The 19,216-nt window shown below is 40.7% G+C and overlaps 1 protein-coding gene and 1 long non-coding RNA gene across 5 annotated transcripts in view; both read left to right on the top strand.

The window, feature by feature from the left end:
• The window catches only part of suco (SUN domain containing ossification factor), a 40,653-nt gene extending 29,624 nt beyond the window's left edge, over positions 1-11,029 (top strand). For 3 of the 4 annotated variants that reach the window (XM_069194402.1, XM_069194404.1, XM_069194405.1), the window contains 10 exons: positions 610-675; positions 1,200-1,280; positions 2,242-2,317; positions 2,725-3,960; positions 4,476-4,563; positions 5,125-5,229; positions 5,695-5,849; positions 6,447-6,538; positions 7,820-7,878; positions 8,427-11,029. In XM_069194402.1, the coding sequence (XP_069050503.1) occupies positions 610-675; positions 1,200-1,280; positions 2,242-2,317; positions 2,725-3,960; positions 4,476-4,563; positions 5,125-5,229; positions 5,695-5,849; positions 6,447-6,538; positions 7,820-7,878; positions 8,427-8,876 (2,408 nt within the window). In that variant the 3' untranslated portion in view covers positions 8,877-11,029. The remainder of the gene's footprint in view (positions 1-609; positions 676-1,199; positions 1,281-2,241; positions 2,318-2,724; positions 3,961-4,475; positions 4,564-5,124; positions 5,230-5,694; positions 5,850-6,446; positions 6,539-7,819; positions 7,879-8,426) is intronic. The other variant, XM_069194403.1, reaches the window with a different exon arrangement.
• A 2,613-nt stretch (positions 11,030-13,642) lies between these two features.
• Positions 13,643-18,123, top strand: LOC107078486 (uncharacterized). Its single transcript, XR_001479411.2, has 3 exons — positions 13,643-13,709; positions 14,326-14,481; positions 17,353-18,123. It is a non-coding gene; the product is annotated as an uncharacterized lncRNA (long non-coding RNA).
• The last annotated feature ends 1,093 nt before the right edge of the window (positions 18,124-19,216 follow it).

Below are 19,216 nucleotides of genomic sequence, written 5' to 3' on the forward strand. Positions count from 1 at the left end.
TCTAGTTTGATAGCTGAAAACTTTATTAATTAGTGCGTTTAAGAATTTTACCATTTCTGCCTTTGTCAAAAATTCTGTCTTTCACCATATATTTAAGAATTGTTTCTAATGTTTTACTACATTGCCTGGATGAGAACATACATACTACGTGCTTTTCATAGAATACATTTTAGAGATTATTATCTCCACCAATTTATTTACGATGTATATTCCTGCTGCTTGTCTATAGAAGTATACACTTGTCAATAGAAAATTAAGTGTTTGTTTAAAATATAATTTGTCCAAACTATTTAAATGTCCTTTTTGCGTTTTCATTGATGCTGCAATGCAAATATATGTGTATTACTAACATAGGCTGTGTCGTATATTAGATTAAAATTTTTAATTTTCATTAATATTTTCATGTAGAAGTTTCCATGTCTTGGGAGATCCTTGACAATTGATTATTTGTGGATTACATGTCATATGGGGGCCACATATTATGATATGCATAGTAAGTTGCTTAGTCATGTGCATACTGCCTGGTAAAATTTTTAAAAATGCAATTAATTACTCAATTCTAGTCTATAATCAATTTCCTGTTCTGAACTGTAGTGTTCCCCTTTGTAGATTATCCTCCTGGGTATGTGCCACCAGAAGACAAGTCTTCCAAGAACCTCCTGGGTTCAGCCACAAGTAAGTTAATGCACATAGTAATGTCTACAATAATGTAATGTAAAATGTAACCAGGAACTACAAAGTGCAATTTTCGGGACATGGCATAACTGTTAAAATATCTTAGGTGACCATCGTATTGACTTAAAAAAAAAATCATAAGGTAATGAAAGGAATCACTAATCGGTTGACTGTGTGATAGGCTGTAATATGTGTGCTGGTCTGGCTATGGAGTGCTGCCTGAACTATCCCAGGGGAAGGGTGGGTGGAGAGTACACTATTTTCTCTTCCCTCTCCTCCGACGGCAAGCTCCTGCAGGGGTTGAGATCACACGCCTCGCACCACACAGGTTAAACTTAACTGCATTTTAGAAAAAAATCATACAAGAAAATCAACCTCTGTGTTACGTTAGTGCCTCAGAGTTGCCAGGTTTTTGGTTTCCTGTAATGTTTCCTTTAAACAGCTGGTTATAGACCAGACCACTTATTTTTGTAGCCCACAGTACTAATGAAGGAGCTATTCATGCGCTTGTGTTTGCATTGCAGATGCTATCCTGAATATGGTAAACATAGCTGCAAATATGCTGGGGGCCAAACCAGAACTGGACGATGCAGCACGGAGAGACGGTATTACACTCAACCTGTTCCCCCAGTTCCTACTTTTGAATACTGGTTTTCCTGGGTCCTTGGCCATAGGCAGTCTTGGTTTATGATTTTGTCATTTTTGTACTCCTTTATTTGTTGCTCTGTTGGATTGCAAGGGGGGCTGTAAATGGCATAGACCAACACAGCACTTTTCAGTTCTTCTTTCAGATCATTCAGGGTTCTAGCTGCTTGTGGTCTGGCACCAGAACAATATGTGAGACTAGCTTTAAAATAAGAATCAGTCAGCAATCTGCAGTTCCAACCCTAAATAACTATTTTGGTAAAAGGTTATAGCTTGTGAGAGGAGGGTTCAGCTATGCAGAATTTGATTCTTTCCTTTTAGCAGTTAAGTAAATTGAGTAAACTACACTACAGTGCTCTGAGTAAGGCTTATGTAGTCAAATAGCAGACTCTCCAGTCTTTTCTAATGCGGATCCCTGCGTAACCCATAGCTTAATAGTATAATGTAATTGCATAATCAACCAATAATATAAATGACTGTGCTAAAATCCCTGGAAGTAAGTTAATCAAACATTGAACCTTACAGTCCGTCTCTGCCTTAAATTCTGGTTAAATGTGTTTCCACTACTAGTACATTCAATAATAAAGTGTTCGTTTGCCTTGCTCTGGGAACACCTGTTTCACTTGTCAGCCTACATAACAAAGGCTTTCAAACTTATCCCTTAATGAAACAGGTCTGGTCCTTGGCTATAGCCCACAGCAATAACAGACAAAGTGAAGAACCTGGATGTGAATTCCTGTTCCTTTTGATTATACTGTGAAAACGTAAGATAAGTTGTTTTGCAGACGCAGCTGGGGTAAATGTGTTTTTATTTTGAACTTATAAACAAGAGGTTTGAATTATTTGAAACACTGTTTTTATGAGTCTTAAGTATAAAATAATTTTCTTCTGTAGTAATCACACCACTTTGTCGTCTTCTAGCCAACATCTCTACTGAAGCTATGAACCAGACAGAAACGTCTTCAGTACCCCAGCCCACCACAGACTCTCCTCCAATGTGAGTGTCAAGCCATTATGAAAATGTGCATAAAACTGGACATACTTTGGTTCTAAAGATTGTGAAAGAAGCTCTTGTGTCATTAATACACCACATTGATTGGTTTTGCCTTTTACTTGTACTTTGGGCAGCCTGCTGTTTTTTCCCCAAGTATGCTTAATACGTTTATTTCTCTTTTTCTCTGTTATTATGAGCCTTCAATCATAAGTTGATTGACTTTAGCTGGTGTTAATATGAACCAACTGAGACCCAGAATAACTATAGTCTGCACTGTGAAATACTGTAGATAATTGAAGAATTTTGTAATGCACTTGGCAGAATTGTTCTCCATTGCCCAAGTGTATAAATTAAAAAGGCTTACTGCCAAATCTCTCTCCTTAAGCTTTTGTCTGTCTAATTTCCTCCAGGTTAGAAACAAGGGAGGTAGGTGATCCATCTCTAGCACCAGTAGAAGAGCCTGAGCCAGCTCTGGCAACAGAGCCCCTTGTCCCAGAAGAGAGCCTGATTGTGCAGCTGGTACATGAGGAGGAGGAAGAGCCCAGTCCATCCACTGTCACCCTGCTGGAGGATGAGGACTTGGAGGATGAGGAGGCAGAGGGTCAAAGCAAACACCAACTAGAAAGCAACATTTACTGTGGGGAGCTGCCCTTCCTATCCTGTGTCGCCAGCTTCTCCGAGTACATATTTCACTGGTGTACTGCCATCACGGCCCTACAGAGACAGCATAGCAGTGCCTTGGGAAAGCAGGAGGCAGAGCCAGATCACCTTAATTCCTTGGAGCACTCCACTCTCATGCCCATTAAGACATTGGATCTGCCTGTCATAGAGGAGCCAATCCAGACAGAGCTACCCTTGGTCAAGGAAGACGTGAGCACCAGTGCTACAGACATTAACCAGGAATCCCGGCACCCTGAGACTATTGTGGAGCTCACCGAGTTGGAGCCCAGCCAGTCCTCCAACCTTCCTCAACAAAGCTTTTCTGACGAGGCCTCCATAAAGGTCACACCAACTGAGAAGATTCCTGAACCATCCACTGAAGATCTGTCGGAAAAGGGAATGATGCACCCTGACAGAACCCTTGAAACCCAGGCAGAGGGCAAAAAGAAAACACCAGCAAGTACTAGCTTTAGCAGCAGCAGCTCCACTTTAGAGGAGCCTGTTCCTGGTTCTGAGTCTGAAGCTCTCAGGAAGGAGGACCTCATCTCTACAGTCAAAGATCATCATACAGAGACTGTACAGGCAATTGCTAAGCCTACAGAAACTCAACCTGCTTTGGAGCTACCAGCCCTGTCCGCTGAGACGGAGACTGGAGCTGTAAAAGCCATCCCTGAAGAGCCGACAAAACCAGCTGCCTCTCTGGAGCCTGGCGACTCTCCTGGCTCTGTGTTGCAGGAGTTAAAGGGAGAAGAGTCTGTCGAGGACATTATCCTCACTGTGCCCTCTGCCAATGGGCAGCTCCACCGCACTGCCACAGACTTCTATGCTGAGCTACAGAACTCCTCGGACCTGGGCTACAGCAATGGCAACCAGGTGCACGGCTCCAACCAGAAGGAGTCCGTCTTTATGAGACTCAACAACCGTATTAAGGCCCTGGAGATGAACATGTCTCTCAGCAGCCGCTACCTGGAAGAGCTCAGTCAAAGGTTGGTGCCGTCATAAAAGTTTTGTCGAGGACCAGGATTAGTCTTTTTAGATATTGACAATTCAGCAGATAAGTTTAAAAATTAGAATTTGAGGTTGTCCAGGACTAAGTGCTATTGATTTGCATGGCACCAGATTTCCCTACTGATAGTAGAAATTCTAAAAGTAGTGGTTAATGTGGTGTAACACATTTACAATACAGTGTAAAATCTTTATTTTTACAATTTTTCCATTGTATAATTTAGCTATCATTATATATATATATGTTTGCGTGTTTCCTAATTCTGTTACAAAATGAAGAAGGGATTTAACAATATGAATGTTTAGAAAGGGTGTACCATCATACATTGACTCCCAGTGCTCTACATGGTCTAAATGAAGCCAATACTGACCTCTTTGTATAAAAGTGTATGTTTTTCACCTTCAGCGCTTCGTATTGTCTTCCAAGAAAATTACATTTAATTTCTTCATTTCTTATGAAATGACCGTTAATTATTCCCCGTTATTTTTTTCAAAGGTACCGTAAGCAAATGGAAGAAATGCAGAGAGCCTTTAACAAGACTATTATTCAGCTCCAAAACACCTCCAGGATTGCAGAGGAGCAGGTCAGGGTCTCTTCCTTCATTAAAGGGGTACAGGCAGTCTGTTTGTTTTTGTGGTTGTACCCATTTGTTATCTCAGGACATGCAAAGTGAGTTTTTGAGTCTCTTCAAATAATTACCTATTTTGTTGAATTACAAATGTTTTTATTTTCCTTTGCACAATTGGGGGGGAAAAATGCTTTTTGGATTTTCACTGCAATTTTTTCATTAGGTTCTTGAGTCATTGTTATTGACTTATTAATCAGGTTTGTTAAAGTAATTAGCTAATGTTGATTGCATGTGTATTTATCACGTTTTTGGGTTTTTTGTTTGCCATTTTAATTTACATTCAACTTATGGTACCCATAAAAGTATTCAGTTTGGTCATTCAAGTTTTGATTAGAAATATTCATTACACACATTTGTAATGTGAATATTGTTCAATTGTTGAAGGGGTGTAAATACTTTTGCAGAGTTCTGTGAACATCCACTTGCTATGAACCAAAAGGTTGCTAATTAATTCACTGTATGTGAACTATTTAAGTTACTCCCTGAAAGTTTGCTTTTTTCCCTTATGTTCCTTAGGACCAGCGACAAACCGAGTCAATCCAATTACTGCAGGGCCAGCTAGAGAACGTCACAGAGCTGGTTCTTAACCTGTCTGCCACTGTTAGCCAGCTTCAGAGAGAGGTAGAGGATTGTCCTGTCTCTTTGCTCCATTTCAGCCAACTGTTATGGGAATAATTTCTTGTCTGTGTCTTAAAGGTAGTAGTGCGTGTAATAGAGTATTGTGTACAGTAGGTCATTAAGTACCTATGGAGGCTGTGACTTGCAGTTTCAGATTTCTACGAATTTTCTTACAGTTCCTAGCAGTAATTGTCTATCTTCATGAACGTTGTGCATTCTGGAGCCAATGACAATATTATACACTGTGAATAAACAATGTGAGTGCTTGTGTGGTTAGACTACACCAAAACATGCATGATTACTTCTTGTGTACTGACAGAAGTGTAGTTTCTGTAGTTTGAGGGGAAATGTTGAGCTACTATTCTATTAACTGAAAGGGTTGTTCCATTGCTTGATGCACTGGTATGGTGCTCTGTCATGTGAATTGCTGTCTTGTGCTCCGTTTTGAGTCCAATGCCTATTCTACAGGTGTCCGACTGGCAGAATTACCTGGTCATCTCCCTGGTGCTGTGTTTGTCCCTGGGCCTGCTGCTTTGTGTCCAGCGCTACCGCAACTCTGCTCCACTACAGAAAAGGCCAGATTCTTCCATTCCCAAGAGCAACCACTACCCAAGCCCAAAGAGGTATTCTAGACTTTAATCAGTGTATCAGAACCTATTTGCATCTCTAACCAAGAGGGTCACTTGCTTGTATGTCAAGGTTTGCTTTTACCCTATGATAAGACAATGGTCTCTCAGTCATAAATATCTGAAACCTGCTGAGTGGGTTTTACAGTTTTGGGAAGTATTGGCATATTGCAACCTCTCATCTTACAGTGCTGCTGGAAAACTGACAAATGAAACTAGCACAGTTAGGAGTGTCATCAGTGTGACTACATCCAGCATGGGTCTGATGATATTGACTTATAAATTAATGTAACTTAATATTAATGGGATATTCAGAATTCTAAATATTTAAAAGTAAATGATCAAGGTGATTTGGTGATCTTGGCTACAATTCCACATTTTTAAATATTTCTAGGAGTTATCAATATGTGAAATATCACAATTAAAACAATTTCTAGAGGACTGATTAACTCTGTAATTTTATAAATCTTCCTTTAAGTCTACTCCCTCTCTTTGACATTTGTTTAAACCAGGATTTTGAGTTATTTTTTCCTCTTTATTGTAAAATTGGTATTATGAGGGGCTGCTAAATTAAAAAATGTATTTTTTTCATAGATGTTTCTCTTCATATGATGACATGAGCCTCAAAAGAAGAATTTCTTGCCCTCTTGTGCGGTCAAAATCATTCCAGTTACCCACTACAGAAGGCAAGTGTGGCATTTGTAGTTTGTGACTCCGCTAACTATTATATAGTGGCATAATACTGAGATAATGTATTCTTTTTACAACAAAATAGTTACAGTAGTTGAGCCGCTTTAGCATTATGAATTGCTTTCAGGTTTTGTTTTTCTGCTGTTTTATCTTGGAAATTACTATACTGTTCAACCTTAGCTGTAGGGTTTTAAGATTTTTTTTGGATTAATGATAATGTATTAACTGTACTTCTTATTTTCTAAGAAAAACTTGTTTTGACCCACGGCTTAAAATGCATTAATATTACTCTTAATTTTTAATAAACAGACCTGAACGAGTTTCTAAGTTTAGGTTAAGTTAGTGAATGGAAATGGTTTGATCTTGGTATTGCCTTTATAAAGGACTTGGGAGGCAAACCACCACATGGGTCTGTAGCTCCACAGGTTTTTTCTGTCGCTGCACCAGGCTGAAGAGCAGCTGCCAAATGAGCTGAGAAGTCTTGGAGGTTTTGCTATAAAGATTAAATGAACAATCGCTTCATAAAACCTGGCATTAAACATGAAACATCTATTTTTTTCACCTTCTTGCCTATTTTCAGTTTGCCTGTAAGCTTTTAATATGATCATTGCCAGGTTCTTTTCATAAAGACAGTGCCTGCTGATTAGATGCACACTATGTACAGAATTTACAAAACTCATTCCTGGTGCATGTAATACATTTGCAAGTAGTAACTTGAAAGGAACCAGAGTATTTACATTATTGTTATGGATATTTTATTTTGAGCTTATGTTATGTAACAGTATGGTCTTTGGATGAGGTTGGAAAAAACCCATCTCTTGCAACATTCTTTTTGATGGTTGTCCATTTATAAACATGCAGACCAAGTTTAAATCTTGAGTGAAGTAATTTCAGAAGCATTGTCTTAAGAATTGAGGGAATATTCTCTTTCTTCCTGAAGCTAAGCAGTTAAGTTAGTTGTGAAAACATACTGACGTGAAAGTCTTTACAGGATCAGTCTGCATCTAGAAAGTTTAACTGGTGCTAATTGTCTTGTTAAATATAGACACCCACAGAATAAAACTGAAGAACAATATAAAAGGAGGGTGGTGCACATATTCTGCCACTCCTCCACTGTGTAGATTTTGCACCATGTGATTTGATAAGGGAGGGGCTTTGTGTATTTATATATTATTATATACCTACTTACTACTTGCAGGTGCACACTTCCATGCTTGAATTTGTTCTTCTGTTTTCCATACCATCATTTAACTTCCATCCCTTTCTCCCCTTTTTAGTAGGTCCAGATGACTTGTACATTGTAGAACCTCTAAGGTTTTCGCCAGAAAATAAAAAGGTACAGTGTCCATTTAAGTACTGATGTTTGGTTGGCAAACATTGAACTGCTTCCATGTCAGGCTTTGTACTAATCACTCAATCAGGTTGTGGCTCAATATTGTTGCTTCTGGATGTTAAAATTAACCACTTCACTGCTGAATTAAGGGAGTTACAGTGCAATTCAGTGCAGATAATGGTAAAATAGTCTGTACAACAGGCACCAGGGGGCACTGTAACTCTGTAACTTAAACTGTACTTGGGGCTAAGTGTTACATTCTTCTGTAGTTGTTTAATTTAAAAAAAATATCTTGATAAGCTGTTAACTTTCCAGCCATATTCGATATTTAGAGTCAATTTCTGTAAATTCTAATTGGTTACATTCCTTAAACATATTATACATTTCTGGATGTTGTTGTGGTCTTTTTATTCTCCAAAACCTCTGTAATGTTTGAATTGGATTTGTTTTGTATAGCATTGAGGTGGTTAAGGCTGCATTGAGTATTTTTTGTGTTGTTTTACTTTGACAGTTTAAGCTTACATTTGCTTTTCCCTTTTGTCTTCTTACAGAAGAAACGTTGCAAAATGAAAAACGAGAAGATCGAGACGCTGAAGTCTTCTGTCCTCGTGCCACCAGTAGCTAATGGAGGGCCAAAGTGCAATGGCCCCGTGCAGCCCCATAGCACCTTCTTGCCCTCGGGGGAGGTGTGCACATCCTCCTACAAGGGCCCCCCATCAGAGGGCAGTTCTGAGGGCTCGTCGCACTCCGATGAGTCCTACTTCTGCGGGATCTCCGCTTGCACACGCCTCTGCAATGGCCAGCCCCCGCCTAAGACCAAGACAGAGAAGAGGGCCTTCAAAAGAAGGCGCTCCAAGATGACAGAGCAGGGAAAGTGTGTGGGAGATCTTCTACAGACTCGCACTGGCGCCATTGCCAGCCTGCAGGACATTATCATCAAGGGCAACAAGGAGATGACTGTGGGTACGTTCGGAGTCACAGCTGTGTCAGGACAGGTCTGACGGCTGATTTCAGTGACTTTTGCAGCACTCCTCCTCGCACTCCGCCCTTCTGTTCTTACCCCCTCTCACAGAGGCCAGGCTGGCACTTGACTCTCCCTGGTGTCCCTGCAGATGGGGGGGTACAGGATTCGCAGTGAGGACGGGGAAAAGCTCCTTTCTATCCGAAGACGGATTTTTTTTTGGTTGAAGAGAGAGGTCAAGTGGAGCCAATCATTTTGACAAGAACAGGCACTGGCCCCGTTTCCTCTCAGAACTCTCCTCGATCTCCTTGTTTATGTGCCTTTTGTCTGTTTAGGGTTTTGACAAGTTTTAACATTTTGGGAGAGCGAACATATAACAATTCAGTGTGGGTGAGTTTTTCTACAAGACTGGGAACGTGTACTGTTAGTAGGTACTTTGGCAGATAGCATTCCGTCACACCCCTGGTTTTACAGAGGCACAATGAGGGAGGCTGTTACAAGTTCTGTGTTGGGAGAGCTATGGGCTTGCCCAGTTTGAGTGAGGACTGAAGCTGCTCTTGCAAATTAAACATGTCGCAGTGATGCACAACTGTGCAGCAGTACAAGCAGTTTTGCTCCTTTTGTTTTTGAAATTTTTAGTTTTCTTAGTTCAGATTTAACACTATAGGAGTTAGATATTTTTGTGGGGGACCAGGGTGTTCTGATTTCTTTTAGTAAAAAAAAAAACCCAAGTCTCTATAAAGCAATCTGTACACACACCAAAGACTAATTGGAGCAGAGAATATTATATTATTACACCAAATGTATATGTCTAAATTGGTTAAATGCCTTTCAGTTAAAGGACTTAACTTTTTTATTGGGAATTACGAACAAAGATTATGCAATATTTCAAGATGAATTCTCCTTATTTTATGATTGAAGTAATTTGCATCCTCAAGGCTTTAGATTGAACATGTACGCATTTATCACTTTTCTTCCATACTCTAGGCTGGGGAAATAAGTGACCATTAAGGATAAATCTGCCCTTTTCTGATCATGTGAATATGATGGATCTGGTTTAAAGCCAAGGCTCAAAGCCCTGTTCTCATTCCTCATACACTTTCTGCATCAGCTTTATGATAAGGAGCTAAAATGCAAGAAAATTGTATTAGATCTTAAGTTGACGTTATTACCCAAAATGCCAATATAGATGTTGCACTCCTAACTTTATTTGGTAACATGATGAAAGGAAAGATGAAAAACACTGATTTATTTTAAACTGAATTGGAGAGTTAATACAACTTGCCCTTATTTGGAAGTATTGTCTTCATTCATAATCACTCCTCTGATAAGAGAGATGCACCAAGAGTACATTTGTAAGAGACCATTGTAAGAACCCCTTTTATACCTGACTTATAAAACTTAAAGTTATGGTAGCTTACAAAGGTTTATATACATTTTTTATTTTGAACCTTATAAAGAAAGATACATTTTTGTAAGATGGTTCTTGAATCTTATTTGACAACAGCTTTTATCTTGGTGTGCAATATGTCCACCATTCTCTACAACATAACTAGTTTCACCAGAATAACAAAGTAATTTTGATGAAACTAGCACATTTGAAAAATTTGTGTCCCAAACCTTACTGATTTGTCAGCTGTTTTGAGTGGTAGCAGCAGTGATGAATTTGTTTGCTTTGTCTTCTGGTGGTAGTGTTACTCTTACTTAATAGAGGCCCTTGGAAAAAGGAATGGGTGTAGGTAGAAAATATTTCTAATTTATTTACATGTGAAACATTTTGGGAGCATTTAGATTAAATGTTATGACCATACCTGCATTCTGTTTAGTCAGTTAATGATATTAACACGTACAATGTTGGGGATGACAAAGTGTAGTATCTGAAATGCAGTTTTGTTCTATGGATAAATTATGTCCTACTGTGACACCCCAATCTCCAGTCATCTCGTTATACCAGCAGCCTAGAGCCCACCCCTGCTGGAGGCAGATACAGAAGGTGCCAGGAGTTTTCTGCTGCTTCTCTATTTATTTTATTTATTTAAATAATTACACATCTCCCTCTCAGGACTCCATAGGGTGCCTGGGACAGGGCATGGCAGATTATTCTGCAAGTTCCATGTTTGTTTATAAAAATTACCTTGTGTTGGAACATTTCGAGTACGGTTACACACACCTTTCTTATGAAATCTCTAGTCCAGGCTTCATCCACGAAGACCGTTTGATACACGAAACACTGCTTTGTCAGTCACTTGGTTTCGATTAATCACTTTGTAGCTGTTCTTCCTCTGGGAAATATTGAACTGTATTGTCCTACTCTATTTTGAGATCACATTCTGGTTTTCACGATTCCTGCTTCATATTCTTATTTTCCTTTTTAGCATAATGTTTAGTTTTAATGTCAAAGGATTTTCTTTCACGTAAGCTACATGTGTGCTGGCACCTTTTGTTTTTGGTTTATTTATTTTTCTGTAATCTAGATGTAATGATATTCAAAGAGTGGACTGTTGTGAAAGTGGTAAATCTGGAAAGATGTTGGTGTGCCTTGTCCTCCTCTGCATTCTCGAAAACCACACATCACCCACAGTGATTTGGAATGACCAGTGTGATCACTGTAGTCTACAGTCATTCAGATTTGCTCAAAAATCTCTCCTGTACCTCATATTAAGCAGTTACTTTTTAATTTTAGAGTCTTTGTTTTGTTAAACCCATCCAGTTTAGAATATCTTGCAGCTGTAAACCCTTTTTCCCCACACAGGAGAATTGGAAAGTGTCTTGAGTATGTCTCTGGCAGCACAGTCCCGTACCAGAGGATCAGCTCTGACTGGAGGGGAGGTTCATCCCTCACTGCCAGCATTACAAGCCTGCTGGCACCCAGGAGGCTTCAGGGGTCTCTTCCATCCCACCCTGTCATCAGTGGCACTTTTAGGAAACTGTGCCACTGCATGGGGAATCCTGGCCACAGTCAGGCTCAGAGGAATGCCTTTAGACTTCCTTTGTCTATATAGAGTGTTGTAACTGTTGTAACTGGCCATTCATTTCTATGACTGGTGTCAGTGTCACTGCCTCACTGCCAGTGAGTTCTACAATAACATTTTCTGTAGAATCCCTGATGGAGTAAAGGCATAAACCCCAAAGTCATTACTTTTTTACTGTGTAAGCTGTTGGATGAGTTATGCAGACATAGTTGGACAAAGTATATATGAAAGGCTTCTGAGAATATTTTGTAGTTTTAATTGCTAATTTGATGACAGAAGCCATAAAAGGACAGAGGTCCACTCTGCTAAGAGATAAAATTCTTGGTCCCTTTTCATTTAAGTTACATGAAACAAATGTGCACACTGTATCTGACTGGTATGTTCATTAGTTTACTTACAAAGGTAACAGTACACAGCATTGAACAGTAATGAGGTGAAGAGGCCAATCTGTATCTTGCATTTACAGAAGAAATTGGGACCAAGATTGTTATTTCTTAAATGTTTTGTTCAATGTAATGTTCAGTTTCATTTCCCTTTTGAAGGTAATTTGTAAGGTCATTCTGAACTGGCATTCAATGTATTGACCATTCGAGTTATTTCATGAAATGTGGTCCAAAACACATCCAAAGTAGGGACTAATGTTTGTTTAATTATAATACCTTTTGCACCTCTGAATGTGTATGTCTGGAAAAAAAAGCTGCAGGTGTGTGTATGTGAGAGTGTGTTAAGACTTTTTAGAAATTGTACATTTGTGAATGTGTATTCTTTTACATAAAGATAATGCTGTTGTGACTCAGTGTGCACTTTGATAACTACTCATGCCTTTACTTTTTCCACTTACCTTGTAAAGTGCTTTTTTCCGAGCTGCGTTTGTGGCACTCTGACCCTTACCCTGCCTCTGCGTTTCAGGCCCTGCATTGGGCCTGCTAGTGTGATGGGCCACTGGGAACACTGCTTGTTTTTTGTTGTCTGTGAGGATGAACTGCACAGTACTATGGAAGAGGAGCAAAGTGTAACTACAGAGATGTAGTGCCATTAGAAACTGTGAATTTCTAAATAAAATGAACACTTTATTGTCTTTCACCCGAGTTTGGTACTTTTTTCTCTTTTGTCCCCATTTTAAAACTGCATCCCCGATTGCAAAATCTAGTACATTTTTTTCCTAACTACCAGTACCAAGTAGATGAAGCAGTCAAGGAGTTTTATGCTAGAACCAGCTCTTGTAGTTAAATGTCAAACAGGAATGGGACATAAATTAGTCATTTCTGACATCCTGGAAAGGGTGAGAGATTGTTGAGTTTTATAAGTTCATTGTTACAATACTTTTAATATTTAAAATGTACAGTGTTCTTTATAAACACTTTTAGTGAAATATGAAGTACAATATAAAATCCAGCAGCATACAGCTAGAGAGCAAGTGATGTTGGTTTTATCCTAAATGGCTTTTGATTCTTTACATATTGCTGAATTATAGCTGTTGAGTAAAACTAAAAGATTTACCTTAAGCAACATTTTACAACAAATCTCACACTACATTAAAAATTGTTTAAAGATAGACGAGCTGATAAATTGTTGTTGGTACATGAATTTATTTTAAATAAAGTGAGCCCCTGTGTTTTAGAAATATACTTTCTAATAGCCCCATGTTTGTATTAAGCTTAAGGAATGCTTCTGGAAAGGTGTGAATATTGTATGTGTGCCAGATTACATCATAAAACTAATTTGCTTTGCATGTAAAACTCTAATGATGTCAACATGAATTATGACTTAATAATGGAAGTATTCAAAACCACTGCCCCTCAAGAGTGACTGATTTCAGTAAAGATAGTCAAGTGAGAAATTGGAACTATACATGTACTTATTTTTCCATTTGATGTCTCATTGCAAGCTTCAGTATTAATGTAAGAGTTTTAATTTTGCCAATATTCTTTTAAATGAAAGGAAAATAATTGTAGCTTAAACTTCTATATTTGAAAAATTATAAAATGTTGGTCCCCTGGTTTTTCTTGGAACCCAAGTAGTCAATTTGTTTAGACATAAGATTTTGCAATGATCTTTTGCTGTCAGTTTCTTAAAACACACTTAAATTACAGTTACCTTGAATACTTCAGGACCTGGTTACAGCCTTACAGTTGTGCAGCTACTTAAGCTATTGTATGTAACTGAGATACTGGTTGGGAAAAAAACCCCAGAAGGTACCAGGCCCACTAGGAATTGCAGTTGGGAGACCAAAATGACTTTTAACGTGTTAACATGGAAGTAAACCATGTACTGTATATGTGACATCTACTGAACTGAAGAGCTTTCCTAAATTAGGAGGACTGTGCTCTAGGGGTGAGACCTTAATCAGAGGTCCTGATTGCTTTTTCATTCAACATGCCATAGTGCATTATAAACTAAGTGCCTGATGAACATCCACTTTGGGCTTTCACAATCTGGCCCTCCAAAAGTTTCCACTCAATCCGATCATGGATGTAGCTTTACCCTTCTGTACCTTCTCATCTGCATCGGGGTCAGTGTCACCTGACTGGGGTCCTACCTGGCTGACTGCAGCTGCCTGGGGCGCATAAGGAACCTCAAGGACCTGTCTCGGACTGGGCTGTGAACTGCCTCTGTGCTGCCTTCCCTACAAAAACCTTGAATCTGTCAGATATCTCTATCTCAATGTAGTGTGTAAGTATTCCTACTTTTTCATAAAATTCGAAAGTTTACTAGAACAGCCCTGTTCAAAAATACAATTTGTTGGGTTTTTTATTTAAAATGCAGTTTTAAAGATAACTGAAAAAGGCTATTTTAAAACAGATGAGTGTGCGGGTTGCAAGCTGCTGATATTGATTGATCGACGGATGGGAAGGCTGTAGTTACAGTATGCAACAGAATGACATTGTCAAACCACTACTTGGTGTGTTTTTAAGCCACACGTGTCTCCTTTGCCAGCGTGCTTTTTATGAGAATTGGGTCAGACTTAGTCAAAACAAATTAAGGAAGATGCTCAACCTGCCTATTTAGTCAGCCTTCCTTATAATTCACATGTAAACCTTCTGTAATCAGACATCTATCACTGTGTATTTAAGTTTTGTCTGATAGAAAAAAATAACCAGTTTCCTGTTCTGTCCTGTTGTGTTCGGTTCACTCAGCTGGTCTTGACTGAACTACTTGGATCTGTTAAATTCATTCCCTTTACCATTTGAAAGACCTCAGACAGATCCCCTTTGAATTGTTTTGCACAGAGACTGGAGACTCCTTCCGCAAGTCTTCTTGTTTTTCTGCATACTTGGTCCATGTTTCTTCATCGCTTGTATAAAAGGGTGATCAGAACTTACTGCAGTACTCCAGACGTGTGTAATTAACACATTGTACAATTTCAGCGTACTGTACCTCCGGGGACTGCCAGAATGCTACACCTGCTATAGTGAAATGATAACCCAATATGCAAAACTGTACTCAAATTGAATTTATTTTACTATGCATCTGCCCACTTCTGAATCATATCCAAATCTTCCTACTTTGACAGAATGTTCTCTTCTTTGTTGGTCATCCCTCCAGACTTTATGTAATCAAACCAGAAGGTCTGACCGTCCACTAACATGCATCGTCTTTACACAGCCTGTAATCTATAGGCCGATCTCAAAAGGCACTTTCTGTGGTGCCTAAAGAACTGTGGTTTGGGGAAGCAGCTACTCGTGAGCTTTTACCGCAGCACCATAGAAAATGTCCTCACTAGTGGCATCGCTGCGTGGTGCAGCAATACTACCGTGCATGACAAAGACGCACTACAAAGGGTTGTGGCAGCGGCACAGAGGATTATAGGATGTGGTTTACCATCAATCAGTGAGATCCACACCATGCTATGTTGCATTAAAGCCCAATCCATCATTCGGGATCCCAACCCTCCGGGCTGTTCTCCCCCCTGCACTCTGGCACCATTGAAGAATGGACAACTAGGCCTCAGAATGGTATCCATGCAATGCCTCAGAACTCAATGCACCTCTGCACTATGCACTTTTGACTTAGACTACCATTTTATTTTCACTACCACATATTTATTGGTATCTGCAATGTGTTTATTGTTCTGGTTTGACATGTACTGTGTGGTGTTGTGTGTTACCGAGTCGTCTGCTGTACCGTGAGAGACCAGCGTGAATGAGAATCCCAATGTACTGTACATGTGGCAGTAAACTCTGCCTCCCTACCTCTAGATACAGAGCTCGGGTCCCAGCACTGAGCTCTTCAGGATCTCTGTGCCTTCGCTCTGGGCCCAGGCATCAAGATATTACTTTGTGTCAGGAGCAGGACCTACAATACATTCATTCAAGCTGTTCTAGTTCCTTTTTTGCTCATCGCCTTTGGTGTGGGGTGGTCTCAGTGCAGCAGAGCATGCTACTGCTACAGCAAAACGTTTTGAAGTATCCTTTCTTCTTCATGACGCATCAGTGTTTCAGAGAAGAAGCTACACTTTTGCTTTCTGCATTTCCTGTTTCACATTCGTTGCTTTTCTGATGCGTTTCATAGTTCAACCCAGAGACCAGACTGAAAAGACGGGGTCAGCATTTCTCTATGTTACAATCAAAAAGTCAGTTCTGGTTTTGCAATAAAGCTGCTTAGTCAACAGCAGATAGGTATGAGGTGCCCGTGAGTCACACGAACTGGGAGGATTTTGTTTCCTGCCGTGAGTTTGATGTTTGAGATACGGCTAGCTAGACTGACAGCCCAGTTTGAGGGAGCCCACAAGCCCTGTCTGAGCTCAACTACCACCCCCCCCCGCCCAGAAATGCAGTGGCTGCCGACACTTCTGGGAACTGGCAGACTTGTCGCGGCCGTCATCGGAGGGCTTTACTCATAAAGTGACGAGTTCAAGACTCGAAAGCCCCAGCTGATCCAACAGACTCTGCGAGCCCAAAGCCCAGGAATTGTGGCTTCCCGTTTCCATCTGTGCTTTCTAAACTGTTGATGGCCACCTGGCTGAGACGGTCCCGCAGGTTGTTCTGAACGCGCTCCCTGAGCAAGCGGCCAGTTATTAAAACCTCAGGGCGGTTTGCCCATTTGCAATGGGCAAGTTTCGGAGACCTGCACTTATTTTCATTTTCGCACCATGAACAATGTAATTTTGAATGAAGAAATAATCCAGGTGCTGATTTTTTTTACCATTTTTTTGTTTTGCATTGTCATAATGTGCGTTTTTCTTTGTGTTTCAATTCCACTCATTCTTAATCATCCACAGGAAATTGAATGATGCCTGACCTGAGAAGCACCAATGTTAATAAAGTTATACGGCTGGTCAAAGACAGATGTAGCGAGATACTAACTGTTTGAAATGTTTGCAGCCCCTTATTTCCAAAGAACATTGTAACAACATACCACCTTGCTAGCATTTCAGAAAAGTGTATTTTAATCACTGGGCACGTACTGTGGGGACATCATATTGAAACCACTGAAACATGCTCAGTTTCTGATCTTTTTCAAAAGCTGACAGAGGAAATGATTACATGATTATAACCTCATTTTTTTTTTGGGGTGGGGGGGAACGCATTGTGTTTTTTCCAGATTTCAGAGTGATGGTTAAGCCTCGGTGAGCAATGTGGTCTCCCCACAGCGATTCTTCGGGTGCGAAGAAGACGTCAGCGAGCGAGAGAAGTGCAGTGCCTTCCAGTAAAACGCCTGGAGTCCCGGCCCCGTCTGCACAGCGAGTGATGGAGCAGGTGGGGGGACTCGGGCTGTGCCACCCGCTTCCTCTCGCCCCCCGCTGCTGCTGCTGCTGCTCTCGAACAGCGTCTGAGAAACTTGTATCCGCTGTCGAAGACCCGCCTTTCATGTGGCTCAGCTCCCTTCCTCCTGCTCTCCGGGCTGCAGTGAGCGAAACCCGTGTGGTATACATCAGCTCTGTTTACAAACATCGCCTGGCAGAGCCGGGCCGGGAGAGCGTGTGCGCGGAGCCAGGAAGTCAAAACTTCAGAGACACAAAGTCGGGTTTCGTGGCCACTCTGGCTCATGCTGGTGTACAAAGATCCCTGCTCGCACACCTGTAAGGACAGCTGCCAGGTGTCCAGGCGCTGCTGCGCGGGTTTCAAGCCGCAGTGATCGAGTACGGAGCTGAGCCAGGGCTTGCTGAGGCATCACGGCCGCCACGTGTCTGCAGACATAAGACAAAGCCAGGCCTGTCACAGTCCTGCACGAGCTCTGGCCGTAGCTGATTCGCCGGGCACCGTCTGTGTGCCGCTTTTGTTTTTGATACTCCAGTGGCACACCAACAAGCAAACTTTCTGTGGGGCTGCTTAAAGAGCATCCACTTCCTTTCCCACAGCACAGCATATTAAAGAAAAGGCCTGATCTGCTACTGTTTTGCAGTGCTTTATGGTCACGGGACATACCTTGCGCTAGGCCTTGCCAGTACACAATGGGGGTCCGTTCATTCTCTAATGTTGTGGCTCCTAGAAATTAGACAGTCAGCTTTCCAATGATTTTTAGCTGAACAAGCCCAGACCACATTTTAGCTCATCACCATTGATGCCTGTGTACAGGAAATGCAATGATGCTTCATTGCTTAAACAATAGTTTCCCTGTGGTTGCACGTCAGGTCTCCCAAGCTCTTTGCTCTTGTGCAGGTTCATTCGAGGTCAGATGTGATGACAGGAACTGTCTTTAGGGTGATTTCAGAAGGGTTACCCATCACTGAGGTTAAGTGATCATCAGGCGGCAGCTCCCTCTAACCTGAGCCTCTGTGATGCCGGTGTACAGAAACTGCTGCAAAACCTGAGACTGTTTTTGGCTTTAGGGCAAGGATTCGCCTCTTATACGTTAAAAATCTCAGTTTGGGGTCATAAGTGTAAATTGCCACTTTGCTCAGAATTTGCGGTTTCCATCTTCCACCCTGTTTACCTCTGTACAGCATTTTCTACTGAATGACTTTCTTTAAAAATTAAAACCCCACAGAGCTCTGAGATTAACAAATGTACAAAAGAAAAATCTATTCAGTCCCTGCGAGGAGACAAGTTTTGTAAAACGTAGAGGGAAAAAAAACGAACAAATTAACATGATTTGAAGTCCACCATTTAAAAAAAGACGGCTTCCCAGCCCCTATAATTTCTACACTAAGGACAGTTGTTTAATATTTGTGATACCATGCAGACTGAAATCACACACTTGTGGTAATGCAATCTGAGTCACCAATTTCCATTATATTTCAAAAAGCGTTTTTTTTTTATGATTCTTTGGTGAAAAGTACGAGACTGGGAGCTTGTCTCAGTGCAGACTTGCTTACAGGAAATGCAACCAATATTTTCTACACAAGTGGCAATTTCCCTACCGCTGTACGTCAGGGTGTCCAATACCTGCCTAAGAATGCTTTCTAAGTCATGATGTCACCTCATGACTTCACACAAATCGGAGATGAGTTACTCAGATTGTGGGG

This window comes from Lepisosteus oculatus, chromosome 9, assembly GCF_040954835.1.
Source record: "Lepisosteus oculatus isolate fLepOcu1 chromosome 9, fLepOcu1.hap2, whole genome shotgun sequence".
NCBI classification, from domain to species: Eukaryota; Metazoa; Chordata; class Actinopteri; order Semionotiformes; family Lepisosteidae; genus Lepisosteus; species Lepisosteus oculatus.